At 38.4% G+C, this 18543-nt stretch overlaps 1 protein-coding gene across 3 annotated transcripts in view; it reads left to right on the top strand.

Moving 5' to 3' along the window:
• S1P (membrane-bound transcription factor site-1 protease) overlaps positions 1-18543 on the top strand; it is a 680544-nt gene that overhangs the window by 22394 nt on the left and 639607 nt on the right. For all 3 annotated transcript variants that reach the window (XM_090381734.1, XM_090381736.1, XM_090381735.1), the window contains exon 2: positions 17260-17642. In XM_090381734.1, coding sequence (XP_090237860.1) covers positions 17438-17642 — 205 coding nt within the window. In that variant the 5' untranslated portion in view covers positions 17260-17437. The remainder of the gene's footprint in view (positions 1-17259; positions 17643-18543) is intronic.

Below are 18543 nucleotides of genomic sequence, written 5' to 3'. Positions count from 1 at the left end.
CATGTTCAATTATTTCCTTTAGTTTTTCTGGAAACTTATTTGCAGCTTCTATTAATTTTACACTATGAATCCTGGCCCGTTTTTTAAATTTCTCGAACCAACCACTAGAAGCCCCAAAAGTTTCCGTAATTTCTTCAGTTTGTTTAGATTTCAGGTGATTAAACTGGAATATTTTTTTAATGTGAAATGGGGCTTGAAATTGCGGACTTCGTTATCAGAGGTAACGTTAACCGAGGTATGTCTGTATTTATATTTTTAACATTGACAAATGCAAAGTACTGCATATGGGTAGCAATAACCAAAGAGAAACGTATCAACTGTGTGGTACTACACTCAGGGAAGTGGCAAGTGAAAAAGATCTGGGGGTAATTGTGCAGTCAAATATGAAGTGTGCTGAGCAGTGCAGATGGGCAGGTCATGGAGTCTTGTCAATATATAAGAATTTTGCTAGCAGAGACAGGGAGTTGATTATCCCGTTATACAACGCAATGGTCAGGCCACACCTAGAGTACTGTGTACAGGTCTGGAGGCCTCATTTTAGGAAGGATGTGGAGTTGCTAGAATGAGTACAATGAAGGGCAACAAGATTGGTGAGAGGAACAAAGGGGTGCTCTTACCAAGAAAGGCTTAAGTTCTGCAAATTGCAGTCCCTGGAGAGTACGCACCTGCGAGATGATCTGATTGAGGTGTATAAGGCCTTGAATGGGTTGAGCAAGCTGAATGCTGATGGGATTCTTCCTCTTGCTCTGACTAAGAACCTGAGGGGGCACAGTTTCAAATTGAGGAAAGATAGTTATAGAATAGATGTGTGGAAATTTGCCTTTAGCCAGTGGGTAGTTGATTGGTGGAACAGGCTTCCATCTTTTGTTGTGGAAGCTAATATCCTAAATAAATTTAAGGCTGAGCTGGACAGGCATTTGGAACAAATGGAGTGGTGAAATGGGAGAGTTTTTTTTTTTTTTTGGCTGATTCTGCATAAGCTCGCTTTCTTGCATTGTATGCCTCTACTAATGCTAATGTGGATCTATTTATTTTGGGCAACTTATTAGCCTACTCTTTTTGTGTGGTTCCCCCCTCACACAATGGATATCAACTCTAATGCAAGTCAGTAGTTTAGGTAGAGGAACTTCAGTTTTTCCTTTTTTTTTAAATTTCCTACTTGATTTTTTTTTTACCTTATCCCAGTAGGCCTAAAAGTCTTATCACAAACTTCTACTATATAAGCTGCTAATGAGGTATGGCATGTGCAAGAGAAGATTTTTCCCTATTTAAAATTAAAAATAACTTTTTTCAATCTTTCTTGAAAAAAAATTGGATTGGTAGTTAAGCTTAGCTTATCTTTCTTCAAATTAATCTCTTTTTTTCCTTTTCATAAATTTTAAAAACTCATAAGGCAAACTTAATAAATTTCTATTAAATAATTGGCTTAAGTCAAGATGGGAATTAATTTTTCTAAAGGTAGGCTTGGTAGATTTAAAATAAAAAAGGTTGTAAATTGATTTTAATTAATGTTATTTACAACATGAAAATTTATTGATAGTGTTGAATAGTGAAGCTACTAAAACTGTAAGCCAAAACAATATGAATAAAAATATAGTCTAACACACAATTTTATACAAGACTTTGAAAAAATTTTCTCACCGAGTGATATGATCAGGCTTAAATATAGGCCTAGCACTTACAAAATTATTATACAAATGTGTTGGTTTCTTGATCTCTTTTATAGGTCTATATAGCCGACCGGGCTAGCCGGGTGGGTAAAGTGCCTGCATGGCAACCCAAAGGTCTTGGGTTCGAATCCTGCCTCGGGCTTGGATCAGAGTAGTGCAAAAACCTTGGGAGGTGCATTATGGCCACAGAAGCCGATGCGCCAACAACTAACAAAAAAAAAAAAAAAAATAGCTCTATATATGCATAAAGTGGAAATTTATTTTTGAAGCTAAAAATAAAGAAAAATTTACCTTTTTAATATGAAACTTGTTCTTGTTTTTTGCTGCATAAATACTTCATTCTGGGTTGAACTTGAGATAAACACACACGGATTTCATCTTCAACTGAAATGAGACAATTTCTGTCTTTGGTCTTGATGCTTGTTAAACAAGAAAAACTTGCTCACACATGTAAATTTAAAACTGCAGCAAAATGTTCATTGCTTTCCTCTGAATGGCAGGATACTCTTCTTTCAAAGAAATCCAGAACTTGTCTAGGGGCAGATCGGTAAATTTCATCTTGAGCGTATGATCAGACTGCAGCTCACAAAGTTCTTCCTTTTCTCTCAAAATCAAGTTCTCAGACTCAGTAGAAGATTCAGAGAAAGGGTCCCTCACCCAGTCATACATTTTTGTTTAATGGGAAGGAAAATACTATTGAATTTTGTTCTGCAGTTTTTCTGAGTGGTTTTCAATAATTCTTGAGACTTGCTGATATCCTTCCTCAGTCTCAAGCCCAAGCAGATGTGGAAACATTTCAAGATTTCCTTTTGCAACATGATTTTTCCGGATTCAGTTTCCTTTTAAATCCAAGAATCTTGTCACTTGAAGTCAAAATGTATTCTTCAGGGCCTTGCAAGATTTGTTCAACTGGTTTATGATGAAAAATGTCTGCTAATTAGCCTGGTTTCTGCAGCCATTCTTCATCTTCAAAGCACTCAGCAAAATCTTGCTTACTATTTTTTTGAAAGTACTCCTGTTATTCACCTTTCAGCTCAAACACTGAAATTGAGAATCCTTCCTCTGCTAACCACCAGATTTATGTGGTAGCAGAAGATTTATGTGCTTTCTGTTTTCACAGGTTTTCACAGTTTTTTAAACATTCTCGAGTGAACTGGCCTTTGTTTAATAAAGTTAACCATTTTTGTAGGATTACTTTTTTTCATTTAATCTCCAAGAGTTTTTGACAACAGCACCTTTCTGTGAAGAAAGCAGTGTGTTGTGACAACATCAGCATTTTCTTTTTTCGCAAGAGAGGCAAAACCTCTCGTGGAGCCAACCATTGATGGGGCACCATCAGCACAGATACCAACACAATTCCTCCATGACAGACCTTTTGTTTCCAGATATGAAGACAAAACATTAAATATATCTTGGCCTTTGCTTGTTTCAGGCAGCTCTTTGCAGCAGAAAAAGTTTTCTTGAATTTTGCCATCATTTACAAATGCAACAGCATGACATTTATTGGTGATATCTGTTGACTCATCAGCCTTCAGCATCGTGACATGTCAATATATTGACATTTACTGTTTGAGAGTAGAACCTTTTCAGTTTCTTGTACTGCATCTTGTCCTAGTATTTTACTCACTATAATTTTACATGCTGGCATTATTAGGCTCTCACCAACTGTGTGACTTTTCCTTTTCTGGGCAGTAATTTCTACTATTAAATAACTTCTTTGAGCCTTTCACCAAATGTGACTTTTTTAACAAAAGCTTTACTCTGTTTGTTTTGAGATTCCAGTAGCCATTTAAAATAACCACCTTTACTTTTCAAATGGCTGTGGAGTGCAGTTAAGTGTCTTTTCAATTTTGCTGGAGCCATCGTTGCATTTGTAAGTTGATTGCCACAGATGAAGCACAATGGAATAAGATAACTTTGATTACCAGCTGATGTAAAACCCAGTGATAAGTAGTTTTCATTGCAAAGACGGACTTTTTTTTTTGTGTCCCTTGTTGCACCATTTACCCAGAAGATAATTCTTCTGGATGAATAATTATAATTCTTCATCACTAACCTTATCAGAATTGGGCATAGACCTAGGTCTAGAATCCTCCCCTTCAATCTCAAACCTTGTCTTCAAAAATTTCCACACTGGTCCGTCAGACATGTTTGTAAAACACAATCCCTAATGAAATATAAAACAGTAGGGCATAATAAATAACTAAAGGAGAAAATTGCAAAAAATACGAAAAGTTCACAATACAATTCACTTCTAACTTACACGATCCATGTTTTGCAATGTTTACAACAACAGCAGTTGGGAAAGGTAATTCAGGAGGGAGAGGCTGACATCATCGGCCTACTGTTCTCTCCTCCATGCAATACAGCATTCACCAATTATCAAAGGCCTCCCCATATCATGTCAAAAACTGAGGATGGTCTCAACCAAATGAACATGGTCCTGCTGCACACTGCCATACAGGGCTGAAAGATCTCTAAAGAAATTGCTAATGGGGCTGCTTGGTCACGGCCATCACTGCGAGTGCTAGCACCATGCTTAATGTGAAGTTCAAAAACATTTATTTTTTTTCAGTCATAATCTCTCGCAGAACTCTGATTGAGAAACCCTGTTCTAGAAGGTCAATTGCATGGTGTAAAAAATTAACAAAGAAACAATTTAAACTTTCAGTGGCATTTGACTCTTCAGCCCTCTTTTCACTTTCACTCAACTCAGAGAATTTGTTCATTTATATGTTTCAGTAGTAGTAGTAGCAAATTATGCAAGAAAGCAAGCTTATATATCAGCCAAAAAAAAAAAAAAAACCCCACATCACTATATGCTGCACCATCCATATTATAAATATGGATGGTGCAGCGGCAACCCCCAAGGAAAAATGTGCTGGTCCCACAGGAACTATTTGTTGTTGGTGATTCTATTGTCAGGGGAACAGGAAACATGCTTTGTAAAAAGGATAGGTGGAACAGGACCAGGGTATGTCTGCCAGGGGCAAAGGTTGATGACGTTGTAGAACGGATATCATCTTTTAAGGGCACAAAAGGAAATATAGTTATACACGTTGGCACTAATGATATTAAAAGTGGGAGACCGACAGAATTACTTAACAAGTACAGGTCACTGTTGAAAAAAAGCCTTGAATTAGTGTTGAATTTGAAAGTGTCTGCAATTCTGCCCAGACACGATAGGAGGGAGTACATGATGAGAGCCTTGTCGATTAATTCGGCCCTGGAAATATTGTGCAAGGCTCAAGGGGTAGAATTTTTTTCAGCCTGGTCTGTACTTGTTAACAGGAGAGACTGCTTCTACAGGGATGGGATACACTTAAATAGAAAGGGTGCAAGAATATTTCCTGATGCTATCGAGGCAGTGTTAGGTGGGTTGGAAAACTGCTAGCTTGGGGGGGGGGATACAAGGACTAATAGATTAACAGGCCACTGACAGAAGTGAAAGTGATTCTTGCACTGCTTCTATTGGAATGAGCAGAAGCCTGGAAAACAAGATGCAGAATATTTCAGAGACTGCTGGGAGTCATTGCGGTACAAGTAAACACATGGGTTGTGTTAGGGTAGCTAAGAATAGGAACAGGTGCATGTATACTTGCGTGTACACCAATGCTAGGAGTTTGGTAAATAAATTTGATGAACTTGAGGTATTGCTCAAAATATCAAAGGCAGATATCGTTGGGATATCAGAGACATGGTGTCACACAGATATAAGGAATGCAGAACTGGAATTTGGGGAATACAATGTGTACAGAAAGGATAGACAGGATAGGAAGGAAGGAGGGGTTATGCTATTAGTTAAGGAACACATAAAATCCAAGGAGGTGAAGCCAGTCGACATCGCTGGACAGTGCAGTGTCGAGTCAGTTTGGTGTGACATGAGCACTGGGAGATCAGAATTGAGAGTAGGAGTGTGCTATAGGCTTAATGACTCTGATGAGTATAATAAGAAACTGTACAGGGAAATAGAGTGGGCCAGTAAATTAGTCTTATAATGGGGGATTTTAATTTCCCAGATATTGACTGCAATTTGTGGGTTGGTCACTTAGCAAGGCTTTTGTAGATTTATTGGATGATTGTTTTCTACATCAGCATGTTCGGGAGGCAACTAGAGGGAGTAATACTCTTGATTTGATTACCAGTAGTGATTCTTCATGCAATAAGAATCTGCAGATAAAGGAACCACTAGGTTGCAGTAAGCACAGTGTGCTGAAGTGGGATTTACTCAAAGAGGTAACTACCATCAGGGGTAAAGGGAAGGGTTTTTGCTTTCATAAAGGTGACTACGATGGTCTGAGACATTATTTAAATTCTATACAGTGGGACCAACTGATGATGTTAACAACACCAAATTCAAAATGGGAAGCATTCAAAGAACTTATCTTGGAAGCTACTAGGCTTTACATACCAACTAAGAAATATTGTTCAAGGTTTAGGCCTAAATGGATATCAGATGAACAAATGAGACATATGGCAGAGAAGAAAAATGCATGGGATACATATAAATTAATGGGTGTCATGGAAGCCTATGATAGATAGAAGTTGGTCTGTAACAAAGTCACAAATGAGATTAGGCAGGCAAAGGCAGATTATGAGAAATCTTTGGCAAAGAATGCAAAGGAAAACAGCAAAGAGTTCTTTACCTATGTAAACTCTAGAAGGAAAGGGATGAATCGGATTGGTCCACTGGGTATTGATGATCCTGCTCAGGTAGCTAACAAACTAAATGAATATTTTGCATCGACATTCACACATGAGGAGTTATTCAGGGAGGGGAATGCCAGAGGTGTATTCAACTCTGGCAGTAAGCTAGATAATCTTGTAATAACTGAGAGTAAAGTGGAGGAGAAATCGTTGAAGATAAACACAAGAAATGCACCTGGGGTGGTGGATGGGATCTATCAAGTTATATTAAAGGAGGCAGCGAAGGAAGTAAGCAAACCCTTAGCCATAATTATGAGAGCTTCCTTGGAATCAGGGGAGATACCCATGGACTGGAGATGTGCAAATGTGACCTCAATTCACAAAGGAGGATCAAAGGCTGACACAAGTCAAAAGGATGGTTAAGTGGGAAAAGACAGAGGGTGGTAATCAATGGGTGCTGCTCTTCTTGGACTAATGTTATTAGTGGAGTCCCACAGGGTTTGGTGTTAGGTCCACTGTTGTTTTGTATATTTATCAATGATATTGATGAAGGTATATCAGGCTTAATGTCCAAGTTTGCAGATGATACAAAGGTTGGCAGGGTTGTTAATGACAGTAATGGCAGTGTGCTGCTGCAACAGGATCTAGATAATTTGGGCAGATGGGCTAAGAAGTGGCAACTGAAGTTTAACCTTGACAAATGCAAAGTACTGCATATGGGTAGAAGTAACCCTGGAGAAACGTACCAACTGTGTGGTACTACACTTAAGTTGGTAGAAAATGAAAAAGACCTGGGAGTAATTGTGCAGTCAGATATGAAGTTTTCTGAGCAATGCAGATAGGCTGCCAGGGCAGGTCATGGGGTTTTGTCAATGATATACAGGAATTTTGCTAGCAGGGAAAAGGAGGTGAGTACTGCGTACAGGTCTGGAGGCCTCATTTTAGGAAGGGTGTAGATTTACTTGAGCGTGTACAGAGAAGGGCAACAAGATTGGTGAGGGGAATGAAGGGATCCTCTTACCAAGAGAGGCTTAAATTCTGCAAATTGCAATGGCCATACGCGGTGATCTGATTGAGGTATATAAGGCCTTGAATGGGTTGAGCACGCTGAATTCTGATGGGATCCTTCCACTTGTTCAGATTACGAACCTAAGGGGGCATAAATTCAAATTAAGAAAAGACAGATGTAGATTAGATGTGCGGAAATTTGCCTTTAGCCAGTGGGTGGTTAATTGCTGGAACAAACTTCCATCTGTTGTTGTGTAAGTTGATAGGTTGAATAAATTTAAGGAGGAACTGGACAGGCATTTGGAGCGAATGGTGTGATTTTTTTTTTTTTTTTTTTTTGCTGATGCTGCATAAGCTCATACACTTGCTTTCTTGCATCAAATGCCACTGCTACTACTACTACTACTACAAGTAATTATAGACCTGTGAGTTTTACTTCTGTTATAGGAAAATTAATGGAGGTGCTGGTTAAAGAAGCACTGCAGGATCATGTAGACTTCAGTTATAGCTCAGACAACAGCATGGCTTTGTTAAGGGAAAGTCGTCTTGCTTGACCAATTTGATTGAATACTATGATGCAGTCACAAAAGAACTGGATGCAGGGAATAACTTTGATATTATATACTTGGATCTTAGAAACGGTTTTGATACTGTTGCACATGGAAGACTGCTACACAATCTGGAGCAGTGTGACATTGGAGGCAAATTGCTGCTATGGATAAAGGGGTGGTTGGGGAGGGAAGAAAGAGAGTGGTAATCAATGGACACTGTTCATCGTGGACTCCAATGCTATTAGTGGATTCCCTCAGGGTTCAGTGTTGGTTCCATTATTGTTTTCTGTATTTATAAATAATATTGATGATGGTATATCAAGCTTAATGTCCAAGTTTGCAGACGATACAAAGTTGGCAGGGTTGTTAAGGACACTAACAATGCTATGCTGCTGCAACAGGATCTGGAAAGGTTGAGCAGATGGGCTGAGAGGTGGCAAATGAAGTTTAACATTGACAAATGTAAAGTACTACCTATGGGAAACAGCAACCCCAGAGCAACGTATCAACTCTGTGGTAGAGAATGAAAAGGACCTGGGAGTGATTGTTCAGGCAGATATGAAGTTCTCTGTGCAGTGCAGATGAGCTGCAAGAGTAGCTCATGGTGTCTTGTCAATGATATACAGGAATTTTTCTATCAGGGATAAGGAGGTGATTATTCCCTTGTATAAGGCAATGGTCAGGCCACACGTTGAGTACTGTATACAGGTCTGGAGGCCTCATTTCAAGAAGGATGTAGAGCTGCTGGAACGAGTACAGAGAAGAGCAACAAGATTAGTGAATGGAACAAAGGGTTGCTCTTATGAAGAAAGGCTTAAGTTTTGCAAATTACAGTGTCTGGAGACTAGGCACCGGCGAGGTGATCTGATAGAGGTGTATAAAGCCTTGAATGGTTTGAGCATGCTCAATGCCGATGGGATTCTGCCTCTTGCTCAAAATAATCACCTGAGAGGGCATAAATTCAGATTGAGGAAAGACAGATGTAGGATAGATATGTGGAAATTTGTCTTTAGCCAGCGGGTAGTTGGTTGGTGAAACAGACTTCCATCCCTTGCTGTTGAAGTTGATAGCCTAAATAAATTTAAGGCTCAGCTGGACAGGTATTTCAAACGAATGGAGGGGTGAAGTGGAAGTGTTTTTTTTTGGCTGATTCTGCATAAGCTTGCTTTCTTGCATCATATGCCTCTACTAATGCTAATGCTTATATTGTCCAAGAATTTGTCTAGTTATTTCTTGAATTTTGTACCAGTATTGCACTGGTTTATGAGAGTCACTACTACCTGAACAGTTTTATCATGCACTGAGGGAATGGTAATTTATTATTAATGGAAAAGTATTGTATTTTACAGCAGTATAGTAAAATCAAAATAAATTACAGCCATTCCCCGATTAATTTAAGGGTTGTGTTCCGCGACATGCTACGTAAGTCGGAATTTCACTAAATAAGCATATAGGGAAATTCTGCACTTGCAACTATGTCCACCAAATTTGATAGAAGCAAAAAAGAAATGTTTGACGAACAAGTTTGGTTGGTTTTTTTTTTTTTTTTTAAGGAGCATTAGCAACTAAGGCCATATTGCTCCGGGGATATGCGGTGATCGTTCCCTGACTTTTCTGCATCCTTCTATGTGGTGTTACGGGCTCGAACCGTGGTCTAATCAAGAAAGCGTGTGCTATGTGCTACGCACTGCTGCTCCTGCCCACCTGGCTACGGAGGTGCCTGACGAACAAGTATATAGAATTATTAAATTTTTTTATCTCATGTGCAGGAAAAATTACAAAAGTGTACAAAATTTCAAAATTATAAAATTACAAAAAGAGAGAGGAGTCAAGCATAACGTCTCAAGTTTTACCTTTCGAGCATCGTTGCCAGAATTAACTCTCCAGCTGATAACCACACCGCTACAGAAATTGAGGACAGTGGAGATTTAGAACGGGTTTTTTCCAACACATCGCAAAATTTCTCTGCAGCTGCAGACTCAGCACTGGCAACTTTACCACATACTTTAATGTTTTGGAAACCAGCACAATGCTTGAACCTATTAAACCAACTGTTTCTTGCCACGAACTTGGCTTGGGGTTTGCCATACTTATCATTATTTTCATAAATCCTTCTTGCTTGAATGGCCGTTTGATTCAGGGGCACTTGCTTCTGAATCTGATTTTCCATCCTTATTATTAATAGCTTTTCCAGCTTTGATATAGCACCTGAACGCTGTTTTGTGATCACTGTTGGGCTCGACTGGCCCCAGTGCGAAATACGTTGATCCTTTAACATGTTCTTTTCTGCGTGCACTGTCCGTTAAAACAGTATTCATTGTTGAAGCAGTGAGACCTAATTCCGTGCAGTAGATGACAGACTTTGTCCTGCTTCGTACTGCTTAATTAATCATGTTCGTTTCTAAATAAATTTTGTTTTGTTTCGTTTCTTGGAAATGCCAGCACTTACACTTACTGTTGGTCGCTTTTCCTTCCTCATTGTAATAAGTAAATAGGAATTAAGAGAAGATTCTGAAAATTGATTTATGTTTTTTATACGATTGAAGATTTCAGTGAAGGGGGAACACATTTCACCCTAATACCGTAACGTAAAAACCCACAGAATTCCAGTTATCGAGATTATTGCAAATGCAATAAGATCGAGTTTACTACCTGTTTATAATTAGATGCACTAACAAAAAAGCCCAATAAGTGCAAATTGTTTTTATTGTTTTATGGCAGTTACCTCCAGAAATGTGTTTTAGAAAAATATCACAGAGGCATTAAAAAATTGATTCTTATAATGGAACATATGATAACGATGAAAGTGTATTGCAATTTCCATTATAAAAATGACATTTTAGAGAGATAAATAGCTTAGTTATATAGCAAAAATTTCAACTTCGGAGGTTTTAGAATGAATTACCAAAATAAACAGCGTGTCGTTGGGTTCACATTACGATATTTTCACGATACCTCCCATTTTTTTTGAGTTTGCACCAGCCGGCAAAAACTTACATAAAGTCAAATTTCCGTAAGTCGAGTATTATGTAAGTCAGGGAGTGGTTGTAGTTCCTTTTCCAAAAAATACTATGCAGTTTTCATACAGTTGCTTCATTGAAGTTCTGCTGTTGTGATTTTTTAACCAAGACATCCATATGACTTTCAGCAGTGTCATGCTCTTTGCTTACTTGGTTCACAAACTTAAACTCTTAATACATTTTCAACAAAAATGATTTCTTCAGTTTTTTTCACTCAAAATTCCAGAAATCTTTATAAGTTATCATGTAAAAGGTAAAAATGCAGAATCTATCCTTGATAATTATTTCCACGTGGGAAACAAGAATTTAAAATTTACATTTTGTGAATTGCTTGCCTCCAATTATCGAAGATGCCCTCAATGCTTTATGCAGTACATCCAGTCACCACTTATATTTCCATCATGGGAATCACATTGGGAGGTTTTTCGATTGACAATTTGCTCATTGTCAGTGAAAGATAATAATGGAGATAATATTCATATGAGTAGTGTGTGGACTTTTTTTAAAACCTGTTTTTAGGTGTATTTTATTTCAAATCTTTCTGTATATTAAAATAATTTTCCTCCTAGTGATATTTATTCAGCCGATGGGAGAAGTGAGATGCAGGTTACGCGATGATACTTAACAAATACTGAAATACGTAACAGAAGCTTGTTTTACTATGGTAAAATAAGCTTCTGTTTAAGCATGGTCATGCGCTATTTTTATCTAACATGACCACGAGGTACCATTCTTGATTTCCATATACAGGTAAGTCCCGTTTTACAATGGTCCATTTTATAACTTTTCACATTAACGACTGTTTTCAAAATATTACCTAAAAAAAAAAAAATTGAAAATAACAAAAAAATCGCAACTCAGTAACACATTGCAGCAACGCCTGTAAGTCCAAACGTGCACTAGATGTTTCTTTTGTTTTTCGTGGTGCATTGTGGGTGGAATGATAGCGAGGCCAAGAGTTGTTTACATGTTGTGTTTCGTTGTGAATTTTCCCTCAATTGTTAACGGGTTACACAGTGTTATTATAGTGCTATTTCTCAATAATAATAATAATTTTTGTGTAACCATGAGCTCTAAGCGTAGGGCAGTGTCTGTGCCAGGGAAGGGGGCAAAAAGTGCGTAAAACACAATTAAGGAGAAAATGGATGTGATCCGTTGCATGGAGTCTGGTGAGTGTCGGTTGGATGTGTGTAAGGCATTGAGTTAGTGCCTTCTACCATATCAACGATTATGAACAATGTTGATAAAATAAAGTGCACACACACACACACAGGGATAACAAGTGTGCCATCCTCCAGAACAACTTATACATGCAGTGAGACAATGGAAAAAATTTAGAAATTGTTAGTGTTGTGGGTTGACGGTATGAACCAAAATAACGTTCCTCTTACAGGGGAGACAAAGACCAATAGATTGACAGTAGCCACTGGCAGAGGTGAAAGAGATTCTTGCACTGCTTCTATTAGAATGAGCAGAAGCCTGAAAAACAAGATGCATGGTATTTCAGAGACTGCTGAGAGCCATTGCGGTACAAGTAAACACATGGGTTGTGTTAGGGTAGCTAAGAATAGAAACAGGTGCAGGTATACTTGCGTGTACACCAATGCTAGGAGTTTAGTAAATAAATTTGATGAATTTGAGGTATTGCTCAAAACATCAAAGGCAGATATTGTTGGGATATCAGAGACGTGGTGTCACACAGATATAAGGGATGCAGAACTGCAATTTGGGGAGTACAACGTCTACAGAAAGGATAGACAGGATAGGAAGGGGGGAGGGGTTATGCTATTAGTTAAGAAACACATAAAAACCAAGGAAGTTAAGCCAGTCGACATCGCTGGACAGTGCAGTGTTGAGTCAGTTTGGTGTGACATAAGCATTGGGAGATCAAAATTGAGAGTAGGAGTGTGCTATAGGCCTAATGACTCTGATGAGTATAATAAGGAACTGTACAGGGAAATAGAGTGGGCCAGTAAATCAGAGAGTCTTATAATGGGAGATTTTAATTTCCCAGATATTGACTGGAATTTGGGGGCTGGTTACTCACACACTAGCAGGGCTTTTGTGGATTTATTGGATGATTGTTTTCTACATCAGCATGTTCGGGAGGCAACTAGTGGGAGTAATACTCTTGATTTGATTATCAGCAGTGATTCTTCATGCATTAAGAATCTGCAGATAAATGAACCACTAGGTGGCAGTGATCACAGTGTGCTGAAGTGGGATTTACTCAAAGAGGTAACTATCATTAGGGGTAAAGGGAAGGGTTATTGCTTCCGTAAAGGCGACTACAATGGACTGAGACAGTATTTAAATTCTATACAGTGGGACCAACTGATGATGTTACCAACAGCAAATTCAAAATGGGAAGCATTCAAAGAACTTATCTTGGAAGCTACTAGGCTTTACATACCAACTAAGAAATATTGTTCAAGGTTTAGGCCAAAATGGATGTCAGATGAACTAATGAGGCATATGGCAGAGAAGAAAAATGCATGGGATACTTACAAATTAACACATGACACAGAAGCCTACAATAGATACAAGTTGATATGCAACCAAGTTACAAAGGAGGTTAGGCAGGCGAAGGCAGATTACGAGAAATCTTTGGCAAGGGATGCAAAGAAAAACAGCAAAGAGTTCTGTACTTATGAAAACTTTAGAAGGAAGGGGATGAATCAGATTGGTCCACTTGATATTGATGGGTCAACTGTTGAGGATCCTGCTCAGGTAGCTAACAAACTAAATGAATATTTTGCATCGACATTCACACATGAGGAGTTTTTCAGCAAGGGGAATGCCAGAGGTGTATTCAACTCTAGCAGTAAGCTACAGAATCTTGAAATAACTGGGAGTAAAGTGGAGGAGAAACTGTTGAAGATAAACACAAGAAAGGCACCCGGGGTGGATGGGATCTATCCAGTTATATTAAAGGAGGCAGCAAAGGAAGTAAGCAAACCCTTAGCCATAATTATGAGAGCTTCCTTGGACTCAGGGGAGGTACCCATAGACTGGAAATGTGCAAATGTGACCCCAATTCACAAAGGAGGATCAAAGGCTGACACAAGTAATTATAGACCTGTGAGCTTAACTTCTGTTCCAGGAAAATTAATGGAGGCACTGGTTAAAGAAGCACTGCAGGATCATTTAGACAAGACTTCAGTTATAGCTCAGACACAGCATGGCTTTGTTAAGGGGAAGTCTTGCCTGACCAACTTGATTGGATACTATGATGCAGTCACAAAAGAACTGGATGCAGGGAATAATTTTGATATTATACACTTGGATCATAGAAAGACTTTTGATACTGTTGCACATGGAAGACTGCTACACAAATTGGAGCAGTGTGACATTGGAGGCAAATTGCTGCTATGGATAAAGGGGTGGTTGAGGGGGAGAAGATAGAGAGTGGTAATCAATGGACACTGCTCATCGTGGACTAATGTTATTAGTGGAGTCCCTCAGGGCTCAGTGTTGGGTCCATTATTGTTTTCTGTATTTATAAATGATATTGATGATGGTATATCAAGCTTAATGTCCAAGTTTGCAGATGATACAAAGGTTGGCAGGGTTGTCAAGGACACTACTGACACTATGCTGCTGCAACAGGATCTGGAAAGGTTGAGCAGATGGGCTGAGAGGTGGCAAATGAAGTTTAACATTGACAAATGTAAAGTACTACACATGGGAAACAGCAACCCCAGAGCAACGTATCAACTCTGTGGTACTACACTGACAGTGGTAGAGAATGAAAGGGACTTGGGGGTGGTTGTGCAGGCAGATATGAAGTTCTCTGAGCAGTGCAGATGGGCTGCAAGAGTAGCTCATGGAGTATTGACAATGATATACAGGAATTTTTCCAGCAGGGATAAGGAGGTGATTATTCCATTGTATAAGGCAATGGTCAGGCCACACCTAGAGTACTGTATACAGGTCTGGAGGCCTCATTTCAGGAAGGATAGAGCTGCTGGAACGAGTACAGAGAAGGGCAACAAGATTAGTGAATGGAACAAAGGGGTGCTCTTACGAAGAAAGGCTTAAGTTTTGCAAATTACAGTGTCTGGAGACTAGGCACCAACGAGGTGATCTGATAGAGGTGTATAGCCTTGAATGGTTTAAGCATGCTCAATGCTGATGGGATTCTTCCTCTAGCTCAGAAAAATCACCTGAGAGGGCATAAATTCAAATTGAGGAAAAACAGATGTAGGATAGACGTGTGGAAATTTGCCTTTAGCCAGCGGGTGGTTGGTTGGTGGAACAGACTCCCATCCCTTGTGGTGGAGGTTGATAACCTAAATAAGTTTAAGGCTCAGCTGGACAGGTATTTTGAACGAACAGAGGGGTGAAGTGGAAGTGGTTTTTTTTTTTTTTTTTTTTTTTTTGGCTGATGCTGCATAAGCTTGCTTTGTTGCATCAAATGCGTCTACTAATGCTAATGTTACTCAGGCAGTAATTTTGGACAAGGCGAAGTCGTTATTTGACGAAATATGTGAGGAGTCTGGTAGCACTGAAACATTTACGGCCAGCAAAGGGTGGTTTCATCGGTTTAAAAACCGTTCTAAAATTCACAATGTGAAAGTGTCTGGTGAGGCTGCTAGTGCTGACGTTGCAGTGGCGAAGAGTATCCTTTCGAATTTAAACACCTGATAGATGAAGGCAGCTACCACCCTGATTTAGTTTTTAATGTGGACAAAGTGGGACTTTATTGGAAAAAATTGTCAAGTAGGATGAACATCGCCTGTGAGGAGAGGTCTTCCCCTGGTTTCAAGGTTGCAAAAGATCAGTTGACATTGCTTCTGGGTGGCAATGCATTGGGAACATTTAACTGAAACCGATGTTGGTATACCATTCAGAGATGCCTCGTGTAATGAAGGGCATGGTGAAGACACGACTTCCTCTGTTTTGGCGCGTTCTAACAAAAAAGGTGTGGGTGACTCGGACAATTTTTAGTGAATGGTACACCTCATACTTTTGTCCAGAGTTTGCTCATTTTTGCGCAGCAAATGGCTTGCCTTCCAAAGGCATGTTGGTCCTGGACAGTGCCCCAGGACACCCAGGCAACTTCCAAGAAATTCACAATGACCATTTGGAAGTTGAGGTTGTTTGTGCATTTGCCTCCCAACACAGCTTCACTTTTGCAACCGATGGACCAGGGTGTAATTGTGACCTTTAAGGCGTAATATTTGTATATGACTTTCAAAGGGATTGTTGAGGCTGTGCAGTCTGATATAACTGTGAGGGACTACTTGAAGTCATATAACATCCTGAATGCCATCACAAACATTGATTCTGCCTGGGAGGAAGTCCCACATTCCTGTATGAATGGCGTCTCGTGTAAATTGTGGTCCGAAGCCATGATTGATTTTGTAAGGATTGAGCCAGGTTTGGAAGTGGCTAAAGATGTTTCTCGCATGGCTAAGGATGTTGGCATGACAGTGTTGATCCAGATGATGTTGACCAGTTGCTGGAGAGTCATGGTGAGCCACTTTCGAGTGAAGAATTGGAGGAACTGACTGTGCAATTTCAACATGAGGCTGACACATCAGATGGAGTGGAAGAGTTGGAGCCAATCAGAACATTAAAAACAAAACATAATTCAGAATTTTCTTTCCAAAATTCATAGTGCATTTGATGAACTTTGTGATAATGATCCTGATTGGGAATGTAGGCATGGCATCCAACGAGGTGTCAACATGATGTTGAAGCCCTACTATAACATCTCTGAAGAAAGAAGTAGGAAGTCACACCAGATGTCAATACTACAGTTCTTGACAAAGAAGGGAAAGGAACCCTCAGAACCCGATGACCCTCAACCAGGAACCTCCCATTAATGTCGCCCCATTATACCATTTTCACATAAAATATCAGTGAAGTAAATATGTACTCAATCGATGACTCCACAGGACCAAAGTAAGTTAAAATTTTATTTTATTAATTGTGTTATGTATAAGTATAAATAAAACATGTGCATTAAATGTTTAAAATATTTAATTATTTATAAAGAACAGAAATATTACATACTTGGGAAAATTTTGGGAATTTTGATATCTATCTCATTCAATTACATTATAATTTGGTCTTGTTTTACGACTTTTCATTTTATGACCCTGCCATAAAATGGGTCCTACCTGTATAATGTATTTATGTATTCGTAGCTCCTGAAGAGACACGTACAGTGTTGAAAGCTTCTGTAAGTATTTTATTTTACTTTATCAAAAGAAGCAAGTGCAGCCCCCTAGTAATAATTAAATATATATGTTTTTAATATGAAAAATGGATTTTTTTTGTTCATACAAGCTATTATTCTTTTTAAATTTTATTTATTATTATTATTATTTTATTTTATTATTATTTTTTTTTCAGGTTAAATCTACAAGACATGTTTACAGAGAAGTTCTTATAAAAAGAAAGAAGCACAAAGAAAATGACTTTTAGGCTTGATTCTGGATGAATTGTTTAAACCTGTTTATAATTATTCTTAAAACATGTTTCATATTTCTGTAAAAGTGATATAGTTTATTCACAACAAATCACAAAAGATATGTGGTTTAAGATCAGGTTACGAAGTAGGGCGAGAATGTATAGGACAGTGTTAATTTTGTGGAAATGCTATGTCATATGGCTTTATTTGATAAGTCACTGCCAAATAGCAATACAAATCAACATTCCCACTAATTTTAACAAGGTACATGTGTTCCCTTCCCCAAATATTGTAGTTGATTTTTCATCTGCGGTTGTGGAAAATGGTAAGTGCTAATTTTTTTTATTATAAGAATATTTTTAGCTATAGTTTGGAGCCATTTAAAGTGTAATGTTAACACTTGTACCATGGCGCCTCCGTAGCCAGGTGGGAAGGAGCAGCAGTGCGCAGCACACGCTTCTTGATTAGACCGGGGTTCGAGCCCGTCACCACCAAATACGGAGGATGCGGAAAGGTCAAGGAATGACCACCGCATATCCCGGAGCAATATGGCCTTAGTTGCTAATGCTCCTAAAAACTAACCAAAAACAAAAAACAAACTTGTACCATTTAAAATTTAATAAGTAGGAATGTTTTATTTAAATAGAGGTTACAAAGCATGCAGGTTTATGCAAAAGTTGGTACAGATGTTGTCATGCATGTGCGCACACATTTACAAAAAAAAAAAAAAAAAAAAGAAAAGACATCATAATTATAGTTCTACAGCAGAGCATTGAAAATATGAATGTCAATAATTCGAAACATCAGTAATCCGAACTAGCAAGCATTTATTATTTTTTTTTATGCTGGGTGCCATAAAATAATTGCAGTAAGTGCCAGTTATTCTGATCACGCTTGCAAATTGAATTTTGATTCTATTATATGGCAATCGTAATAAGCAAAAATCGGTGGAATATTATTCACAGGCTATAAAAATGCAGATATAAAGTACAAATTTATACTTTTATTTTACTTTACTAATTACCAAAATTAAATGAGACATGAAAATCAGAAGAATATTAACCACAGGTTAGCAAAATAAAAATAAATTTATGCTTACGTTCATAGCTTAATTAATATACATACAGTACTAACTAAACATAACACTTTAATCTGATATTCCTGTTCAATGACTTTTACATTTTACAACCCCCCCCCCCAAAAAAAAAAAAAAAAGTGTCAATCAA

The sequence above is a fragment of the Mastigoproctus giganteus genome, chromosome 9, assembly GCF_048544385.1.
Source record: "Mastigoproctus giganteus isolate SK-2022 chromosome 9, ASM4854438v1, whole genome shotgun sequence".
Taxonomy (NCBI): Eukaryota; Metazoa; Arthropoda; class Arachnida; order Uropygi; family Thelyphonidae; genus Mastigoproctus; species Mastigoproctus giganteus.
This window is presented reverse-complemented; position numbering and strand designations above follow the sequence as displayed.